At 44.9% G+C, this 19,771-nt stretch overlaps 1 protein-coding gene across 1 annotated transcript; it reads left to right on the top strand.

Moving 5' to 3' along the window:
* Nucleotides 1-2,222: 2,222 nt before the first annotated feature.
* Nucleotides 2,223-3,499, top strand: LOC119187766 (uncharacterized). Its single transcript, XM_037435843.2, has one exon. It carries the CDS (start codon nt 2,518-2,520, stop codon nt 3,151-3,153), a length of 636 nt encoding a protein of 211 aa, XP_037291740.2. The 5' UTR covers nt 2,223-2,517; the 3' UTR covers nt 3,154-3,499.
* Nucleotides 3,500-19,771: the final 16,272 nt, after the last annotated feature.

The following is a 19,771-nucleotide window of genomic DNA, read 5'->3' on the forward strand; positions in this document are numbered from 1 at the left end:
CCGCTTATGCCATGCTTGTGCCCCCTCAAACATACTTCTATACACCCTCATCGACTCACGGCAGTTCAGATATAGAGCAGCAGTAATCGAATTCGTTTTCAAAGCAATAGAATCATTATTTTAGCCGGTAAGAAGCCCACACAGCGTTTTCTATTTGTTTTCTGCCTTAAACTATATACGTCAGCTGTGATGTAAACTTCAGGCCAGGCAAACGACAATAAAGGCATCACAGAGTGGTTCAACGTGCTAGAGCCCCCGCGGATCGGTAGCTTTCTTTGCAATGTTTGAGCGCAAGGCGCAAAAACATAGCATAAGTGGTCCGCTTATGGACACTCTCGTCTGGGTTTTGGCGTCGGCGTCGACGTGGGCATCATCATCACTGACCATATATGTATACGTATCTACATATCTGAAAACGCGATAAAAATATTCCAGCAAAAGACTCCGGCGCGCGGAGTCGAACGTGCGACCTCTCTATTGTGAGTGCGAAGCGTTACCCACTGAGCCACCAAGAAGCACGTCCTGCGACGTTCAAACGGCAAGTTATTCATATCTACCACTTACTACTGGAGACGGGCATTTCGAGAGGGGGACGCTATCGTGTTTTCAGCATTAACAGCAAGATGGCGCAATGAGCGCACGTTACCGAATCGTCACGACGTGGTGGCGTGCGCTCTCATCTCCTACGAGTAATTTGCGCCACGGAGAGGAGGAAGGTGAATGCTCGCTCGCGCGCCCTTATCTCGTGGTGAGGAGAATTTTACGTCCTAACTGGCTTTGGACTTTCATTAGACCGATTCTGTTGTAGTTACCGGGCACACAAAGGTAACTGAAATCGTTACACAGTCTCCATTTGCGAAAAGGGCACGCTTTTCAGACACAGCGAAGTAACCTCGGAGACGCTTATTCGCGTTCATCCGTACCTGTGAATATGTTTCGTGCGTGATTCATGCGGGAGAAACACGGCGCACGTTTTGATCTGCTTGCCATTCTGAGCGAGATCTTCGACTTTTTTTGCTATCGCGTTCATTGATTGGTCTTTGTGGTAGAGCACTTTATTTATCCAACCTGCTCTTCATTTCTGCTAGATCAGTTAACTCTTTCAACATTATTGCTCGCTTATCAATGAGCTTTTTAGAGCGTGTCGTCAGCCCGACAGATCAGTTGTCGGAGGGATCTCTCTATCCAGGCGTTATCGTGAACTATCTAGTTCATCAAGACGGCTTCAGTTAATTATATTTCTTATCAACAGGAACTGCATCTAGATGTAGAGGAACATCTAGATGCACTGATAAAGTGCATCTAGATGTTCGGCTGGTAGGCATGCGCTCATATTAAATCTAACATGATGTGGCTCTCTATGCAATTGATAGAAGTGATACCCAAACCAGCATATGATTCTGAGAGATGCCATAGTGGAGGGCTGGGGTTCTTTAAAGTGCACCCAAATTTGAGCACATGGGCCTACAGCATTTTCACCTCCATCGAAAATGCAGCCGTGGCCGCTGGGACTCAATTCCGAGACCTGTGACTCAGCAGCCGAGTACCTTAGCTACTAGACCACCATGGCTGGGCGTGACCCTCTATACGTGAGCTCCTACTACAATACAATATGCGCGACACCTTCTGTGAAATATTATTCGCAAGCATACCGCTGCCTTGAGCACAAATTAATCTGTTCTCAAAAGCAGGCTATAATATAATTGTTCAATCAATCAATCCATCAGGGCGTTTGGTTTTCACCAAAACTGATGATGTTGAGGTTTAACGTCCCGAAACTGCGATACGAATATGAAAGGCATCGTACTTCGGGGGAGAGGGGGTGGCGAAAAATTTGCCCACCCTGTGTTCTTTTACGTGCACCCAAATCTAAGAACACGGGTCTTAAGCATTTGTATCCCCATCAATAATGCGACCACCTCGGCCGGGATTCAATCCCACGACCTTCGACTCAGCAGTGGAGCACCAACAAGTAGTATGCTGCAAACTCGTTTGCTAACTTCTCCGTGATGACGGCGATGACGCATAAATGAGCGACTCCGGTTGCGTAAAAGACGGATAATGGTCCACAGGTGAAGCGCGCCAGCAATGCCGGCAACAGCTGGGCCGCTTGACGCGCGACCTGCCGCCCCTGCGATGGCGCTCCGACTGGGCCAGCAGGGAAAGGTTTATAAATAACGGAGCACGCGACGTGCCAAGCTCATTCCACCGACCGTGTGGTTCGCGTCCGCAGGCGTCGCAGACATCCACCGACCAAGTCTTAGGCTATCATCATTAGAGCCATGGTCGCCTGCACCTAAACGTTCCCGCCGACGGCCGCATGACCGATATGCCCAGAGCCATCGTTACACGCGAGCACTTCAAAACTATTTTGAGGCATCGATAGTAATACCATCTTGTTACCATCGAAACTGCGTTGGAACGCTACTTCATAGCAGCGGACTGTTCTGGGGCTCATGTGCGCACTTTCAGTTGTGTGTTTGATGGAGTAGCTGCGAGTTCACAACGACGCTTCCAATGGAGCCAACTGCCAAGTCCCAGCTAGTGGTGCCCGTGAACTTCACACGCGAATGGTCCACGCCAGGTGGCCTAGAGGTGCGCGTTGATAAAGTGCACTCAATCATTCAGACATACCAGGTCACCGATCGAGACGACTGTGCCGACTTGGATGCCGAGTGGCTAGAGTTCGCTCGCGACCACCCTGACTGCGTGGATGACCTGGGCGCCTTCTTGGACCCAGACTTGGAGGCGTTCCGGAAAGTTGGTGGTGGTCGATGCAGTAACTACGAGGAAAAGCAATTGGACTTGACGGGTTACAGGCCCGAATCTGTGACTGTAAGGGTGCGCGATGGCATTGTGTGGGTGACTGCAAGTGAGAGCGACAAGACGGCGGTCATCGAAAACGAGGCCACAAAAAGCTGGAAGAAAATGGAGCGCAAGTTTAGACTTCCAGATGGTGTCTCGCCGGATTCCATCAGCACAGAGTTCACGAAAGACGGACGGCTGGTTCTATCGGTTTTACCGCCGTCACCTGGACAAAAACAAACTTCCGCTAACGAGGACGACAGCTCATCGATGGCAACTACTAGGAACGCTTCTAACATGACGGACGTCGAGACGAACAGCTCGAAAAGTTCAATTGTTGATAGGTAATGTGTTCATGTCTTCCCGTGGGATTTGCGCGGTACTGCAGTCTGCGTGGCTGCCCGGTGTTTTTGGTGGACTATCAGCTGCCAGCAGCAACTTAGGCCGTATCGACAGTTTACCCAACCGGCGTACAGTTGGTGTGTGGAGCGCATCTGAACATGTTACTATAGTAATGTCTGACAGACTATTTTTATTATTAAAAAAAAGAAAATTCCACTTACATAGTGAAAATCTGGTGCAACTTCAGGTGCTCATGTACTCAGAATTTACTTGAGCCCTGTTTGAAGTACGCATGTATGCCAGCTATAAAAAATATTTTGCAGCGAAGAAATATTATATGGCGTTATATTCAGTTCCTCGTTTTGTGCTTTCATTTTCTGCTGGTTGGTCGGTTGGTGAGGATTAACGACAAAAAAGCGACTTCATAGAAACATTATATAACAGTGTTCCAGACAGTTTTGATCCCCTGATCTTGCATCGCACACCGCACGGGGCCTCTAACATTTCGTCTCCATTAAAATGTGACAGGCGGTGGCAGGATCTAATCTTCTTTTTTCGGGTCAACTGCAGAGAATCGTAAGCACCGAGTGACAGGGGCGTTTGATGCACCCTTTGCACTAGAGCACGTCTATGAGTGCGTAAAGGGATCTTCTTTTGGACAGAAACCTCATGGCACTGTAGTTCGTGACGTTCTGTTGTTCTTGGACCCGCTGGTCGTGGGATCGAATCCCAGCTGCGGTGGCTGCATTTTCTATGGAGGCGAAAATGCTGTAGGCCCGTGTGCTCAGATTTGGGTGCACGTGAAGCGCTGGTGCTTAGGAGGATGGTAGCCCTGGAACCTGCTAGATAAACCAACTTCAGCGGATAGCACCTAACTACACTTGACGTTAGCCCGACGTGACGGTTGTATAATTGGAGTACTAATGTAATGTCTACGAAATTGGATAGCCAGCACTGCAACTACAAGTGACGTTTCACGAGTATTAAGAGTCTATTTGAAAAGTAGTTCCGAGACCCAGCATGGCCCTGTGGTAGAATACTTCATTGTCACGCGGCATGCTGGGGTTCGATTCCTTCTGTGACCCTGACACTCATCCTTTGCATTCGTCGAGTGAACACTGCCGATGTCAGCTCACTCACGCGTTCAAATTACCCACGTGTGTTCTCGCCGTTCCTAAGTATATACTAAGTGCCAATCGGCTATGGCACATACCAGCTCACCTTCAGCACATACCCTCCCGCGGGTATGTGCTGATGTCTGGAAAAAAGTGTTTGACGTCGTCCGCGACGGGACTTTGACATTATTCATGTCTTCACCAGCGCGTCATATTGATCAAACTATCGTACCCTCCCACACTAATTTTGATTCACGTCAGGTTAAGGGGGTAATCACCCAGACGTAAGCGGCTAGATAGATAGATAGATAGATAGATAGATAGATAGATAGATAGATAGATAGATAGATAGATAGATAGATAGATAGATAGATAGATAGACGCCAGAACTGCTATAACAGTACGCAAAAATATATAAAATATTCTGTTTGGTTTGTTTAGAAATGTGTCGATCACAGGCTTTTCATTTTTGAAACACAGGAAGTGGATAAGTAGGCGTTCTGATATATTTTTCTGAATGTGATAAACGAACATGATTAAAATCAACAACGAAGGACGAATGCGAAGTCCGGTTTTATGCGACACAGTTCCTTTTTTTTTTCGTATTGTCGCATTTATGAAGGTGCATGACAGGCACAGTTATACAGAAGGGTCAAGTGAATGCATCAAATAGTGATTGGGCCCTTGTTTACTGAAGTGCTGTGCTGTGGCAGTGTAAAAAAAAGCCAGATCTCACGCACCTTGGGAATGCACGTTATGCGAAGCATGCGGATGGATGGAGGTTAGCTGCACGCACTACACGCACCACCAGCATCAACGGTGGTAGGCAGAAATCTTTGATTAACACGTGATGGTGGTTACGTGCGTACACATTGCGAATACGCGTATGTCTGTGACGTATCTGTGATGTCAATGTGCCGATGGGTTATGAATACGTTTCCAGTTGGCTGTCTACATCTCCTTAAATTGGGCGAAATCACTGTGAAATTTCAGCCCCATCTGCAGAAGTACAGTCGTTCCTATAATCGTCCGTTAATGCAGCATTGAGGAGCATGTTTACAGTGCAGTATGACGTATACTTTATTTGTTTTTGAAATTGTTGATAAGTGTTATAAATATGTTGTCAGTGACACCTTCGTTCATCGTCGTGGGCACGAGATTTTGGTAGGCTTTGTCTGCATAGGAAACCTCTTTCAATTGTAGTGTGAACCAGGTATGATAGCGTTTGGAATATCCACATCAAATTCGCCAGCTATGATGAGAATCGGTAAGTTATATTGCATTCGTTTAGTCAACACAGCTGCTGCCAGCTTTTAGGGGCGAAGCTTCTTAGGGCGGACCTAGTCAGCTGCCATCACGCTCCCCAAAGGACAAGCCGAAACTGAAGAGCCGCACAACAAAAACAAACACATATGTGTAAACAACCCACTTTCTGTGTAATCAACTATACGACAGCACAATGCATGACCAGTCACACCCTCCGTCTGTCCATCTGTCTATGCATCTATCCGTCTGCGTATCTGTCCATCCGTGCATACGTTCACCTGTTCGTCCGTCCATGCGTCCGTCCGTCCATGCGTCCGTCCGTGGGCCTGTCCGTCCTTTATCCCAGTCGGCGACTTCAACGGAGACATTATTTACTTTAGGACCTATAGCTTCGCTCACTCGTTGTCATTCACTTGGTGGAGATGCAGTGATTTTATCAACGCTCTCGAAATAAAATCATCAGTGTCTGTTTGTGCCGTCCCTTGGCTTATAAGAACTCTCGATCACATTCAGCGCATTAATCTTAACTACAGTTGATCTTAATCTGACGTGAGGGCTGTATAGTAGGATTACATATGTAATGTTTATAAAATTGAGTAGTCATCACTGCATCCCGCATTGACGCTTCACAAAGATTATGGTCTAAAAGTAGTGGCGAGACCTTTCGTGCGTGTTTGGTAGAATACTTGGTTACCACGCATAACGCTGGTGTTAAATTCATGCTGGGACCCCTCACATTTTTTCTTTGCATTCATCGGGTCAGCGCAGCCAATGTAAGCTATTCCTCAACGCTTACGCGTTAATATTACCCATGTGGGTGGTAGATAAGAACTGTCAATCACCTGTGGCATATACCCGCATTACAGTCGCACAGACTTACGGGTGGGTATGTGCGACTGGTATGCGGGTATATGCCTCAGCTAGAAACGTTTGACGACGTACGCAGCCGGATTGTGACATTATTCATGTCGTGACCAGCGAGTCGTATTCGTTTAATCATCTTACCCTCACATACTAATTTTGATTTAGTCCAAGTGCATGATCACAAGAGCACCCTGACGTAGGCGGCTTGATAGATAGATAGATAGATAGATAGATAGATAGATAGATAGATAGATAGATAGATAGATAGATAGATAGATAGATAGATAGATAGATAGATAGATAGATAGATAGATAGATAGATAGATAGATAGATAGATAGATAGATAGATAGATAGATAGATAGATAGATAGATAGATAGATAGATAGATAGATAGATAGATGTGAAAAGTGCTTGCAGTACGCATAGAAACTCTTCGCATTTAAAACAAGACTTCTCTATTCGTGGCGCGCGCGTTTGCGTTAATGCGTCCGCACGCGCGCGCGCGCGTGCGTGTGCGTGTGTGTGCGTGTGTGTGTGTGCGTGTGCGTGTGTGTGTGTGTGTGTTAAAATTTTTTAAAAGGTAGCAAAGACGTAGCCAGCACATGTACGGTGACATTGACCCACTAGGCAGCAGCCAGTGTGGCCAAAAGCAGTGAAATCCCAAATTGCAATCTTTAAGGCATGCAGCGCGGCACGTCTCAAAAATAGTTGAGAGCTCGAATTTTTGTACCTGCACTCCTCAGTCGTACTAATGATGTACTGAATAAAAACTCCTGTTGAGTGGCTTGAAGAAAGTGTTCCGTCCGGGGCTAGGATATGTGGGTAAAACTTTAGTGACTATAATGCGATGGAGGCTGCATCGACGGTTCCGTGAAGAAAGCACAACTCCGATATCGCTTCCTTGCACGTTCCACATGACGCCAATGTTTGTCGAACACGTAGGATTTATTGCAATCACAATTATTCGGGTACTTCAGGTGAGATGACGCTGTTTCTGAGAACAACACAATAGTTTTTGAAGCATTCGATCTCTTAAAAAAAGCAATGAAAAGAAAGCTTTTTTTTTTTAAATTTTGACTGATTAAACTGATAAATCTTATTTTTTATACACGAAATCAAAAATAGCAGTGTACGAGGGTGCATGTGGAGCAGTAGCGTGGCCAGAAATTTTTGTCTGGTACGGTACAACCATAATTTATGTTTCTTCGTGCGTGCATTTATATGTATGTGTTTATACACATGAGCAAACGAAATTGAAATATGAAGGGAGGGTTTCAACCGCCCTTTTGGCTACGCCCATAATACAGTGATTGTTTCAATAGTTTTCGCATTTTATTGATTTTTGAAAACCAATAACGTCCTTGTGAAGACATTATTTGTATCATTCCTCGCGCTTCACTTCACCGAAGAGTGTTTGTGGTTCTTATTTCTTATGTAACGACAACAAAAGCGATGATTGCACGTTCAATGAGTCGGGGGAAGAGGGTGTAATGTCTGCATACTTGTGCAACTTTTCTTGATATCAAATGCCACGGTGCCTATTCCATGTCGCAGGCTCAAAATGACAAAACCACACTGTGAACATGTCTGTAGCGACGCGTTCAGACGCATAGAATGGTCATAAAGGGGCTGAAGCCACAGCAAATTATCTTCTTCAGTCTACCTAAAAAACTGTTGGCAAGTATAAAATATTTTTACACGTCTCTTTTTGCTTATTGTGGACAAAAAATGTCTGTCACTACTAATCGTTTTTTGTGGACGCTTTGCCTGTACACGCGACGTCTTGAATTTTAATTCTTGATCTCGTGTTTTGGCACAAGATAAGTTTTCAAAACTTCCTGTGAGTTGAGATTTTACCTTATTCAAAAATCAATGCAGCCTGACAGCACTCTTTTATGTGAATTAGAAAAAATTGTATTATGTCACACGCTGTAAAACATCAACGCGTTGTGACTAGCCAGGGTCGCAAACTTCATAGTCAGCTACAATCCGTTAACTACATTTTAGGACGGGTTCACGTCGCACGAAGAATTTTAGAGTATTGTGAAGCGTAATTTTCCAACACTGTAAATATGTTTCTGAGTTTCGTGCCGCTTGCTAACGTAAACGCAAACCACTTTACACTGCACCGTTAAATTGTCTTATGAATCCAGAGGCACATCATGTGCTTTGCTGCAAAATCCATAAAATCACACGGTTGCATTTCCAAGGGGGGCAACAAAGCTTTTGTCTTCTCTATATTTAAGCCGGGAATACGTAAGAACATCTACTAGTCTAAATCAGTGGCGTAGTTCTTTTCCCGGCTGGATGCAGAGTACAAAATGACCCATGATTATACTACGTGCACTTCATATTAAAAACGTCCCCCCCCTCCCAAAACTAATTTCTGCCAACGCCTGTGTTCCAAACATTGCTCTAGGCAAATCTCACTGTAGCGTATGACTTTGTAACACTAAAAGTTCACGAGTGGATGCACGAAGGTTCAGGTAACGTCGTTCACCTCCAGTAAGGCCATTGTTACGCGGTCTCATCGCATTGATGATATGCACCGGCCTACAACATATGACTTCCTCGTATGGCTCATATTATGCCACGTAGACCAAGTCACCGCGGCGACAATCTTGGGTGGCCCGACTCACGTCGAAAACTGATCAGCACGGGATAAGAACCGGATGTGGACGTACACCGACGTTTGGTTTCGTGCTCAGTGTTCACAGTAGTTTTTCTCCTTCTTTTCTTTTTTCTTTCTTTTTCTTTTTGTTTTCTTTTTTTCTTCTTTCTTTTTTTTAGTTTTCTCTCACTCTCGCAGACATCTTTCAAGGCGAGAGGGACGCGGCAGCAACGAAGTTTGGAAGTTCATGTTAGTATAACTCATCCCCCGATGAAGGGAGGACCCCTCCCGAAACTGTTGGCAATAAATATATTTATCCTTGTTGACAACGCTCCCGTTGTGCCATATCCCATACCTTCACGAAGACTAACTGGCCCATTGAATTATTACTCCCACTATATATATATATATATATATATATATATATATATATATATATATATATATATATATATATATATATATATATATATATATATATATATGTGTGTGTGTGTGTGTGTGTGTGTGTGTGTGTGTGTGTGTGTGTGTGTGTGTGTGTGTGTGTGTGTGTGTGTGTGTGTGTGTGTGTGTGTGTGTGTGTGTGTGTGTGTGTGTGTGTGTGAAGTGCACTCCCCCCACCAAAACTGTCCTATTACCAATTGCTACAGTATTTATTTATTTATTTGAATACTTTCCATGCCCGAAGGCTTTACAGAAAGGAGTGGGGGTTATACAACAAAAAGTAAGCGAAATGTTACAATTGCTGCAAAATGGAGAGTTTGAAGTTTGCAGGGTCGATGAGGGATGCGGTGGCAGCGGAAAGGCAGTTCCAGTCTTTGCTTGTTCTGGGAATGAAGGAATCACTGTAGTGGTTTGTTCGGCAAAATGACACACCTACTTTAAAGCAATGATCGAAACGAGGTGAAATGTAAGAGGGGGAAGAGAAGGCTCTCTTTTAAAGATGGATTGTAATGATAAATTTTATGAAAAAGGGAAAGGCGAGAGCATTTTCGACGGAACGTTAAGTCGGTTAGGTTCAGAGTTTTTTTCATGGCTGTGACGCTGGAATGACGGAAATAATTGCACAAAATGAAACGGGCTGCGCGGTTTTGAACGGCTTCTAGAGTGAGAGTTAGGGTTACTTGATCAGGATCCCAGATGGTGCATGCGTATTCCAGTTTAGAGCGTACTAACGTTTTGTAAAGGTTTAGTTTCACTGACATGGGTACGGAAGAAAAGTTTCGTCGCAAATATCCGAGCATGCGGTTAGCATTTGTAGTGACGTATTCGACGTGTTTCTGCCAGTATAGATTGTTAGTAGTGTTAAGCCCAAGATATTTATACGAGTGCACTGAGGCTAAGAGAGCATCATTAAGAAGATACATGCAAGTGTTAGAAGCTGAAGTTTTTTGAGATACACGCATGCTTTTACATTTTGTTGAATCAAGCTTCATCCGCCAGTCACGACACCAAAGAGACACGTTATCTAGGTCATTCTGAAGTCTGATAGAATCAGTTGGGTTAGTGATTTTGAAATACAGCACACAATCATCAGCAAATAATTTAATGGTTGAAAACTTAACACAGTTAGGAAGGTCGTTTATATAAATCAAAAATAGCAATGGACCTAACACAGAGCCCTGCGGCACCCCTGATGTTACGGCAGAGGTATCGGAAAAACAGTTGTTAGCAGTGACATATTGCGACCTGTTAGAGAGAAAGGACTTAATCCAGCCAAGCACATTAGGGTCAAGGTTCAATTGATTTATTTTAACGAGAAGTTCATGAGAAACGGTATCGAACGCCTTATGAAAATCAAGAAAAATGCAATGAGTGTCGTAACCTTCGTCAGCATTGGCAAAGAGATCGTTAGTGAAAGATACTAGTTGGGTTTCGCATGAAAATGTTCTCCTGAAGCCGTGTTGGGAAGGATGAAAGCAGGAATTTGTTTCAAGGAAGTCCATTAAATGAGAGAAAATAATATGTTCGAGTAGCTTACAGGAAATGCTTGTGAGAGATATTGGTCGATAGTTTTCTTGAAGATGCGGGTTACCTGACTTATAGACGGGAACCACCTTTCCGGAATTCCAATCAGCGGGTAGCGATGAACACTGTAATGACTGATGAAAAAGCTTTGCAAGGACAATGGATGAATACACTTATGTTAATTTCAACATTTAAGAGCAAATTTCATCGGGGCCTGCAGAAGAAGATATTTTAAACCCTGAATTAGCCTAGTTAAGCCCACCCAGTCAACAAAAATAGGTTCCATGGGCGGAAAATCGGCATGGGGTACATGCGGATATAATGAAGGGGCTGTTGTTTGAAACACTGAAGAAAAAGCATTATTTAGAACCGGGCAGCATTGGTCAGGTGGTACAACCAGGTCAGAACATGTTAATTGAATATTAGATTGAGATTCACCTCTCATTATGCTCCAAAATTTGCGGAGATTAGTCTGAAGAAGAGCAGGCAGTGTGGAAATAAAAAAATGTTGTTTTTGCGTTGCTAACAGCGTCGTTAAATTCTTTGTTTATGCTATAGTACTCAGACCAACGGCTGGGGAGGTTAGAACGTTCAGCCCTTCGGAACAAACGCTTCTTTTTGTTGCGGAGTTGGCGTAAAGTGGAACTAAACCAAGGAGAGCGAGGTTTAGTGCAAATCCTTCTGGTGGGTACATGTTCGTTGAGCAAAGATAATAATTTGTTTTTGAAAAGCAACCAGTTATCATTGACAGATTGTTCTTCATAGTTAGTTATGAATTCCTCGGTAAAACGTTCCATTTATGCTGTAATTAGTGCCGTGTTAGCACGCGAATAATTCCTAATAATTTTGAAAACCTTAGATCTCAAGGGGCGGTGAGCTTGTACTAACATGGGATCACTTAGTCCATCGAGATAAGTTATCGAAGAAACGAGATCAGGTGAAGTTGTAAGTACGAGGTCTAGAGTGTTATTACAGGTTGATGCTGACCGCGTGGGCTCAAGAACAAGCTGAGTGAGGTTAAAGTCCGTACACAAATTCAAAAATTCTATATTTTCCTGTAAGTCTTGTTTTACGCTAACGGAGTCTGCACGCCATACAATACCGGGAAAAATGAAATCACCCATAAGGATCAAGGGGGAATTGGGATAGCGTACAATCAGCAGATTCAGAACATCATGAGTTCAGAACAAAAGGAGGGGGAAGGAGCTGGGGATCGATAATATGCACACAAAATATAGTCACGACAGCAAAAAATGATTCGCACACATACTATTTCTAAGGATGACCTGATCGGAACCACAGAGGAATTAAACGCTTCATTGACAGCAACGAGCACGCCCCCACCGATACGGACGTCACGGTCATTACGATATGTTCTGTACGCCTTATCGCAGACAAATATTTCACTACTTTTTATTTTTGTTGAGAGCTACGTTTCTGTTAATACGATAATATCGGCTGAGCAAGAAGCGATGGCTGAAGAGAGGGGGCACGCTTTTTCATGACGCTTCGAATGTTGGTGAAAAAAAACGATACATTGCTTAGATTGGATTTGGGAAGTGATTGCTAGGATGATTTCGGAGAGGGACTGCTCGCGGAAACGCCGCCACTATCAGGAGGCTTCGTACCACGAGGAACGCCTGTCTGATGGGAGCTATCAAGCGCGTGAACGCTGTTGGTTATTGCGCAGTATCCATATTGCTTCTTATTCATCACAAGTTTGTTGTATCGCAGCGAAAAAGATTGCCCGTTAGCTTTTCCGAATTCGATAAGCTTTTTCCTGCAATGCCGAGTAGCTTGACAGAAGTCCTCACTCAAAGAAAAATCTGTATTTTTAAGCTTGCTTTTTAGTGACAGGATGTGGTCCTTTGTTTTAAAAGACCAGAATTTGGTTATTATTGGGCGAGTCTTACTCGCCGCAAAAGAGCCTAACCTATGCGCCCTGGAAATCGCTCCTTCGGGTAGTTCAAATTCAAGAAAACGCGAGCAAATATCCCGGATGTGACCCTCATATTCCGCCCAGGTCTCAGATGAATTGTCAGAGATTCCATAAAAAACGAGGTTATCTCTGCGCGATCTGTCCTCTGGTTCATTCAGGCGAGAGGTAAATTCGGCGCTCTGCGCATTAACTGCCTCTGAAACAGTCCGTTGGATTTCGGTTGCAGCTGGCACTACATCTAGGTTTTCAACGATAGATTCAACGGTTTCTAGCCTGGCCGCAAGGTCTGATACCTTCGCCGCGAGGTCTGCTTGAGTTTTATTCAGATCGGCGAATGTCTCCATTACCTCCTCATGACGGTGGTCGTGTTTGGAAGAGAGGGCAGCCATAGCGGCAAGCAATTCATTGTGCTATGAGGTAGAATCAACACGATTGGGCCCGGGGTTTAGCTCGACGTCTCCACAGAGAAAGAGCAACTTACAAACAAAAATACAGTCACACAAAATTTCATGAAGTACACTTGGGCACGGGAGCAGCAGCAAAAATGCGTTATTAGAGTGCTTACAGTGTATAGATGGGGCGGTATCAACCTGCACAAAGAAGGGTGGTGCGTTGAAAGGCGAACGCATCGTAGCTGCTCTCCCGTGCCCACTGAAGGACGACAGGCGATGCCAGTCGTTTAAGTCGGCCCGATTAGGTGATGTCCACGACGATGGTGCTGCTGGGCTGGTTACTTGGGTAGTCACCGTCCCCAGCCAAGGTTGAAAGTAAAGCCGATCCTGTGCGGTACTTGTTTCCACGACGAACGGAGCAGTAGACGCTGGAAGCACAGCTGCGTCACCCAAGATAGGATTCCATGCACCGGACAGGAAAAACTGCACAAAGAAGGGCGGTGCGCTGAAAGGCGAACGCATCGTAGCTGCTCTCCCGCGCCCACTTTTTTCACCAAAGACCAGTTATTTCCAAAGTGGAGTTGACAGGTTGAATATTTATGCCCATTTATGCACGGTCACTCAGAGAGAGGTGGGGCCAGTACTTGTGATGTAGTAAGAAAAGATATCAAGAACAACAGCAACAAAAAGACACTGCAGCTATACCAATAGTAAAGATGCACTACTAGCTAGAGGTGAAAACTAATGAAAGGGTAAGAAGGTCACTCTTGAAAAAGATGGGTCCTCTGTCGGAACATCGAATAAATACGACCTTTTTTTTTGTTCTTGTACGTGCGCCAGCCTTTTATGTTACTTATCACCAGATCCGAGGAAAGTGAACTTCCAATCCGAGTGAGTTATCAATTTTAGACGTCACCGAACTCCACACTGCGTCTTAAATATAATACCACCATATTAGATATCTGGCACTACGAGGTACGCCGTATTGACCATGTGGATGCCTAAGTGGAAACACCAGGTCTCTGCATTCCCCAGAAACAATCCTGGAGCGTAGACTACCCTGTATAAATTGTCTATAGTGTGAAACGGCTGAGCAGTCCGAAAACGTCGTAAATATTCTCTAGATGGAATTGCATCTTTAATTTTCAGGCGAGAGTCATACGTGTGGTTTCTGGCGAAAGAAACACGTTTGAACGCCCAACGTAACACACGATTGCGTTAAAGCTACTTAGAACTGTGCTTCCCAGCAATGCCTATTTAGGGGACCCTTCGTGGTTAATCATCACTTTGCACCAGAAACGACAACTGTATCAAGAAGTAACAGAGAAAGAACATGATGCAACTTTTCAATGGTTACCAGGCCACTACGGCATCAACAATAATGAGCATGCCGACGATGCAGCAAAGAACGCTCTCGAAAATGGCATGATTGATCCTCTTTCTTTTCAAGAAGCTATAGCAGCAAGAATCAACACGCTCGCACACAAAGCCAGCAGGTCTCTGTACAACACGCCCGGTTTTCTCCACACCTGTATCCATCGCCTGGATCCGTGTCTACAGCTTACGATTCCAATTGGTTCATCCCGAGCTGAGACAAACGTTCTTTATCGCATGTGTCTTGGGGTGTCTTATACGAACGCCTTTGCTTGCTGCATCGAATGGACGGACAGTGTTGCGTGTGACCACTGCGGCGCTGACGAAACCATCGAGCATATTTTGTGTCAGTGCCTTCAATACTGCTGTCAGAGACAGAGACAGTCGCTGTCAGCGAGTTTGCACGCCTCGACGACCAGCCGCTCTCCAAAAAATCAATTTTGGAATGTCGGAAATATCGAGCTTCACGCCGAAAACAGATGACAGCCCTTCTGAAATTTCTGCAAGCGACCCACCTTGTCGAACGACTGTGACATTCTAGTGCGTATGTGTGTGTGTGTTGTCGCATTTATCCCTCCCTCTCTCATTCCCTCTTCCTTACTTTTCTGTTTCCTCTTACGCAGTGCAGGGTAGTAGGCAATAATGCTAAGGTAAGGAAAGTATGGGGGAAGTTATTAGGCCAGTTGTAATGTAAATGGGAAAAAAAGAAAAGTGAACGCGAACCTGCAACTTTCTAATAACGCGTTCGATGCTCTACCACTGAGCTACCACGACAGCTATCCCCCCAGCCACTTTACTGGGTATCTGATCATGATCATGAATGTATACGTGTCCATGATCGTAGACAAAATGTTCCTTTTGGGGTTGTGTCTTCGCTTTATTTGTGGTCTGGAATCTCTTTGTATGTTTGTGCATATACACATGGGCAAATGTAATGATATCGGCGCGGAGAGGGTTTGAACCTCCCCAACTTCCTTCTTGCTTTCCTACTGAACTTATCACTTGAAATATTAGTTTTTTTTTTCTGGTGTGGCCGAAACCACTTTGGTTCTTCAACACGTATATAACCCTAGTGAAAATTGAAAAGGAAAAGCGCTGTCCACGGTGTTGTTGCTGAAGAGATTGATTGATTTGTGGGGTTTAACGTCCCAAAACCACCATATGATTATGAGAGACGCCGTAGTGGAGGGCTCCAGAAATTTTGATCACCTGGGGTTCTTTAACGTGCACCCAAATCTGGGCACACGGGCCTACGACATTTCCGCCTCCATTGGAAATGCAGCAGCCGCAGCCGGGATTTGAACCCGCGACCTGTGGGTCAGCAGCCGAGTACCTTATCCACTAGACCACCGCGGCGGGGCCGTTGCTGAAGAGTTACGATCGTAAAGCTCTTTACACACTCATCAAACAGGTCAGTCTTTATGCTAACGCTGTGCTTTCGTGGGCCGATGTGAAGAAGAAAGGATGATATGAAAAAGTCAAGCACAGGATTTCGTGCAATGTTTCATTTTTATCTTTCATGGAACCACAAACTTCTTCACATACTAATGATATTACCTGAGATTTAATGTCCCAAAATCGCGATATGATTATGAGAGATGCCGTAGGGGAGGGCTCCGAAAATTCTGACCACCCGGAGTTCTTTAACGAGCACCTCAATCTAAGTACACGGGTCTCAAACATTTTCGTCTCCATCGAAAATGTAACCGCTGCCGCCAGGATTTGAACCCGCAACCTGCGGCTTAGCAGTCGAGTGCCATAACCAGTAGACCACTGCGGCGTGGCGTTCGCACAATGCTTTCTTCCATCAAATTTTGTCATCTCTCCTCTTTTTCTCTGTGTACCGGCACTTTTCCCGCACAACTAATCCCGATCAACATGCATAAAAGGCGGTTGACAATAGGAAATTATGTACCCGAGTAATTTTTGAAAAGGCTTCGAAGTGTTTGCGTCCTAATGTTGATTGGGAGGTAACGTGTGAACTCACTGTCGCTCCCCAAATTCACATTTGCGTTCGTAGCCCACCGGCAACATCGCCTTCTCGGAAATGCTTGCATCACGTGATCAGTATGTCGAAGCATACGTCGACTGCCACGCCATGTCTCCGGTGGTGAGCATCGCGCATAATAGCACTAAAAATACATGAAGTGGAACTGCAAAGGCAAATTACCCTATTGTGAACACATTCATTTTATTATTGCCGTTAACTTGGCTTTAACGAGAGAGCAAATTTTGATAAACTAAGGAATATGTAATATCGACGTGAAATTAGGTGTTAACAGCGCTAAGTATTAAAAATCGTATACTGCGCGTCCTCCAGTCACCAACATTGACAAGTGCGCATCATTCCTATTTTCCATCACTGCACATCTCCGCGGCGATGACGGCATGGCAGACACTAGACCATTGCTATGTGCTTGCCACTCTTCGCGTTCCATATTTCAAGCCCATAGTGCCAACATCTCTTTACGTTTCTCGTAATGATCACAAACACCGTCCAGCCGTGCTTTGCGGAGAGTTAGTCATCTTGATATATTGTACATTCCTTTTGTTGTTTTCTTTGCTTCCTTCTGCCGGTGAGCTTGTTGGCAGTAATAACAGCCTGCGCAGTTCTAGTAATGCTACAGTGACGTTGAGATCGTTTATATGAGCCAGCTACGCAGTGGTTCTGCATCGAATTTCACACGTTTCTACCGCTGAACCACCGCGAGTTACGAGGCTTCGATTGTTTTGATCTCATGTTTCATTTCTTTTCGCTGATATCCTTCCACCTGCTCTTCCGAAGCGTGCAGCATATTCCAGGGGCAGATTGAACTGCTCTGCATGGCTCTGCTTTCACTGCTCTGCCATGATTATCTTCATAGCAGGGCGCCTCTGCTGGAGTTCCACAAAATGAAAACACCATTAATAAAAACTAAAGATTAAATATGCGTGTACATAAACAGCATTTGGCCGTTGGACACTTCGCGTATGCCGTAGACGAAAATGGCAGAGCCAGGGTTCATTTGCAGAAAGAGCTGCTGCCGCCGTAAGTGCACGGGGGATCAATGCAGACACACTGAAATGCACTCCTGCATCCACGTTGAGATCTTCGCTGCGAGATTCAAAGTCTGCAACCACATCATTCGCGGCAATCATTAAAGCAGTGACTTCTCTGCACTACGACCAAGCGGCGGCCGGTTGCCCGCGTGGTGACGTGTGATGGCGCTTTCTAAATCGCTATGAGCCATAAGAGTCGTGACGGCATCCATTCAACACGGAGTATGAGGCGAGATATATTGAGCAAGAGATATTCAATCTCTGTTTTATCTGCTTTGTTAACTTATCTTTTTCCACCCAACCAAAACCACACAATTTTTTCAATGCCTCGGCTCATTCCACGTGAACTTGACCTTTTTTGTTAGCGTACACTTAAGATCCCTGACTGGGTGGATCGGATACCCATCCAGGAGAGTCACACCAGAAAAGATCTATACGCTCATATTTTATCCATTACCCCGGAAAACAACGTAGTCTCGAACATCGACTCCACTCTCAGTTTCAGTGAACCGGCACGTTACAATGACATTTTATATTCTGCTAATACAGCTCAAGGTTTTCTTTTTGATGTCTCACATGAACGGCCTAAGGTGGCTGGTTACATGAGATGGTATCAGAGTCATCTCGTGAATATTGACCACGGATACCGCACGAAACACACACAAAAGAGGCTGCGTTTATAATTTCTAACATTGCCATTAGGAATACATTTCCGTATGTCTGATATTGGTTATGTATGAAGGCGATTTGGACGGGTATTTACACAACATATAAATACCTCTAAGATGACTAGTACATACAGTTATAGTTAACCGTTAGCGTGGTATAAAGTGTTAACGGAATCGCGTTATCGTGCCGCAAACATTCGTTGCGGAGAGCGCCTTGTAGTTTGGCGGGTTGTGACATTACATTCCAGCACCGTTAGAGCCAGGTGACTGCAGCGCCATGGCGAGCCATGGTGCGAACTAATAAGAGTAGCCTCCCACTAGGTGCTTTTCTAATTACCACTTGGGGCCTAGGTACCAAATAGCGCGAACATCCCGAGGCACTTTAGTCCCTAGCGGTAAGCCCGCGCTGGCTGGAACGGTGCGTGTATGTAAAGGCGTCGCTGGCTGTGCTATGTGTGTGTCAGTACTTTCTCCTTTTCGGTGTGTTACGGTGGTTTTTATAATTGCGATATTATGCCTTGCGAATATGGTGATGCGTGAGTACTGACTGTTCTGTCTGGACCTTAGTTCTGAATGCGCGGAGCGCTCTGACGCGCTTTAGTAAACGCTGTCACCCGGGTACTTGCTGCATGTGATCGCGCTGCACTATATTTGATCCGGACCCTGTAGTGATGACTAATGCCGGTTTTCCTCGAGAAATTTTGATCGCGCGCAACAACTTTGTCGCTGCTGCGCTGTACAGCATCGAGTGTGGCGCAGATGCCTTGACCGCGATCACAAGTGTCTGTGTGACACCGGCGGTATGAATATCGCAATATTTCCACTACTCGCACAAGTAGTCCAAGTAGCATAGAGAAGAAAAGAGCTGTGACTGCGATATCCCCTGTCTGTGTTCACACGTGACTGCTTATACCAAGTTGAACCGTGCAGTTCTGTACACTTTTGTGGCCTCTACTTCTTTGGCTGCTGCTTACATGACAATGCAAGAAAAAAGCAGTCTACTAATTACATCAAAATTACGCAGAAATGGTGCATCATACTTAAGCAAGTCTCTAGAATAGATGAAACGTCTGCAAAGAAGCCCATGTACATGTTCGGTCTTGCGAACAAGGTTATTGCTCACGATTTTGGCAAATTTTGTTGTTAGGGTTCTGCTGACATGAGCCGCAGTGGACCACCGCATTATCCATATATTGTATGATTGGTGCGTCAAGAGGTAAATTGCGATCTGCATAAAAAGCGAGTGCTTTGGCTTCTGCGCAACTTTGGCATGCTCACTTTTTGCTTAACACGTAAATCTAAACCTCGTCGTACATTGAAGGTATCATCATCATTAGCCTGACTACGCCCACTGCAGGGCAAAGACATCTCCCATGATCTGCCAAT

The sequence above is a fragment of the Rhipicephalus microplus genome, chromosome X, assembly GCF_043290135.1.
Source record: "Rhipicephalus microplus isolate Deutch F79 chromosome X, USDA_Rmic, whole genome shotgun sequence".
Lineage (NCBI taxonomy): Eukaryota > Metazoa > Arthropoda > Arachnida > Ixodida > Ixodidae > Rhipicephalus > Rhipicephalus microplus.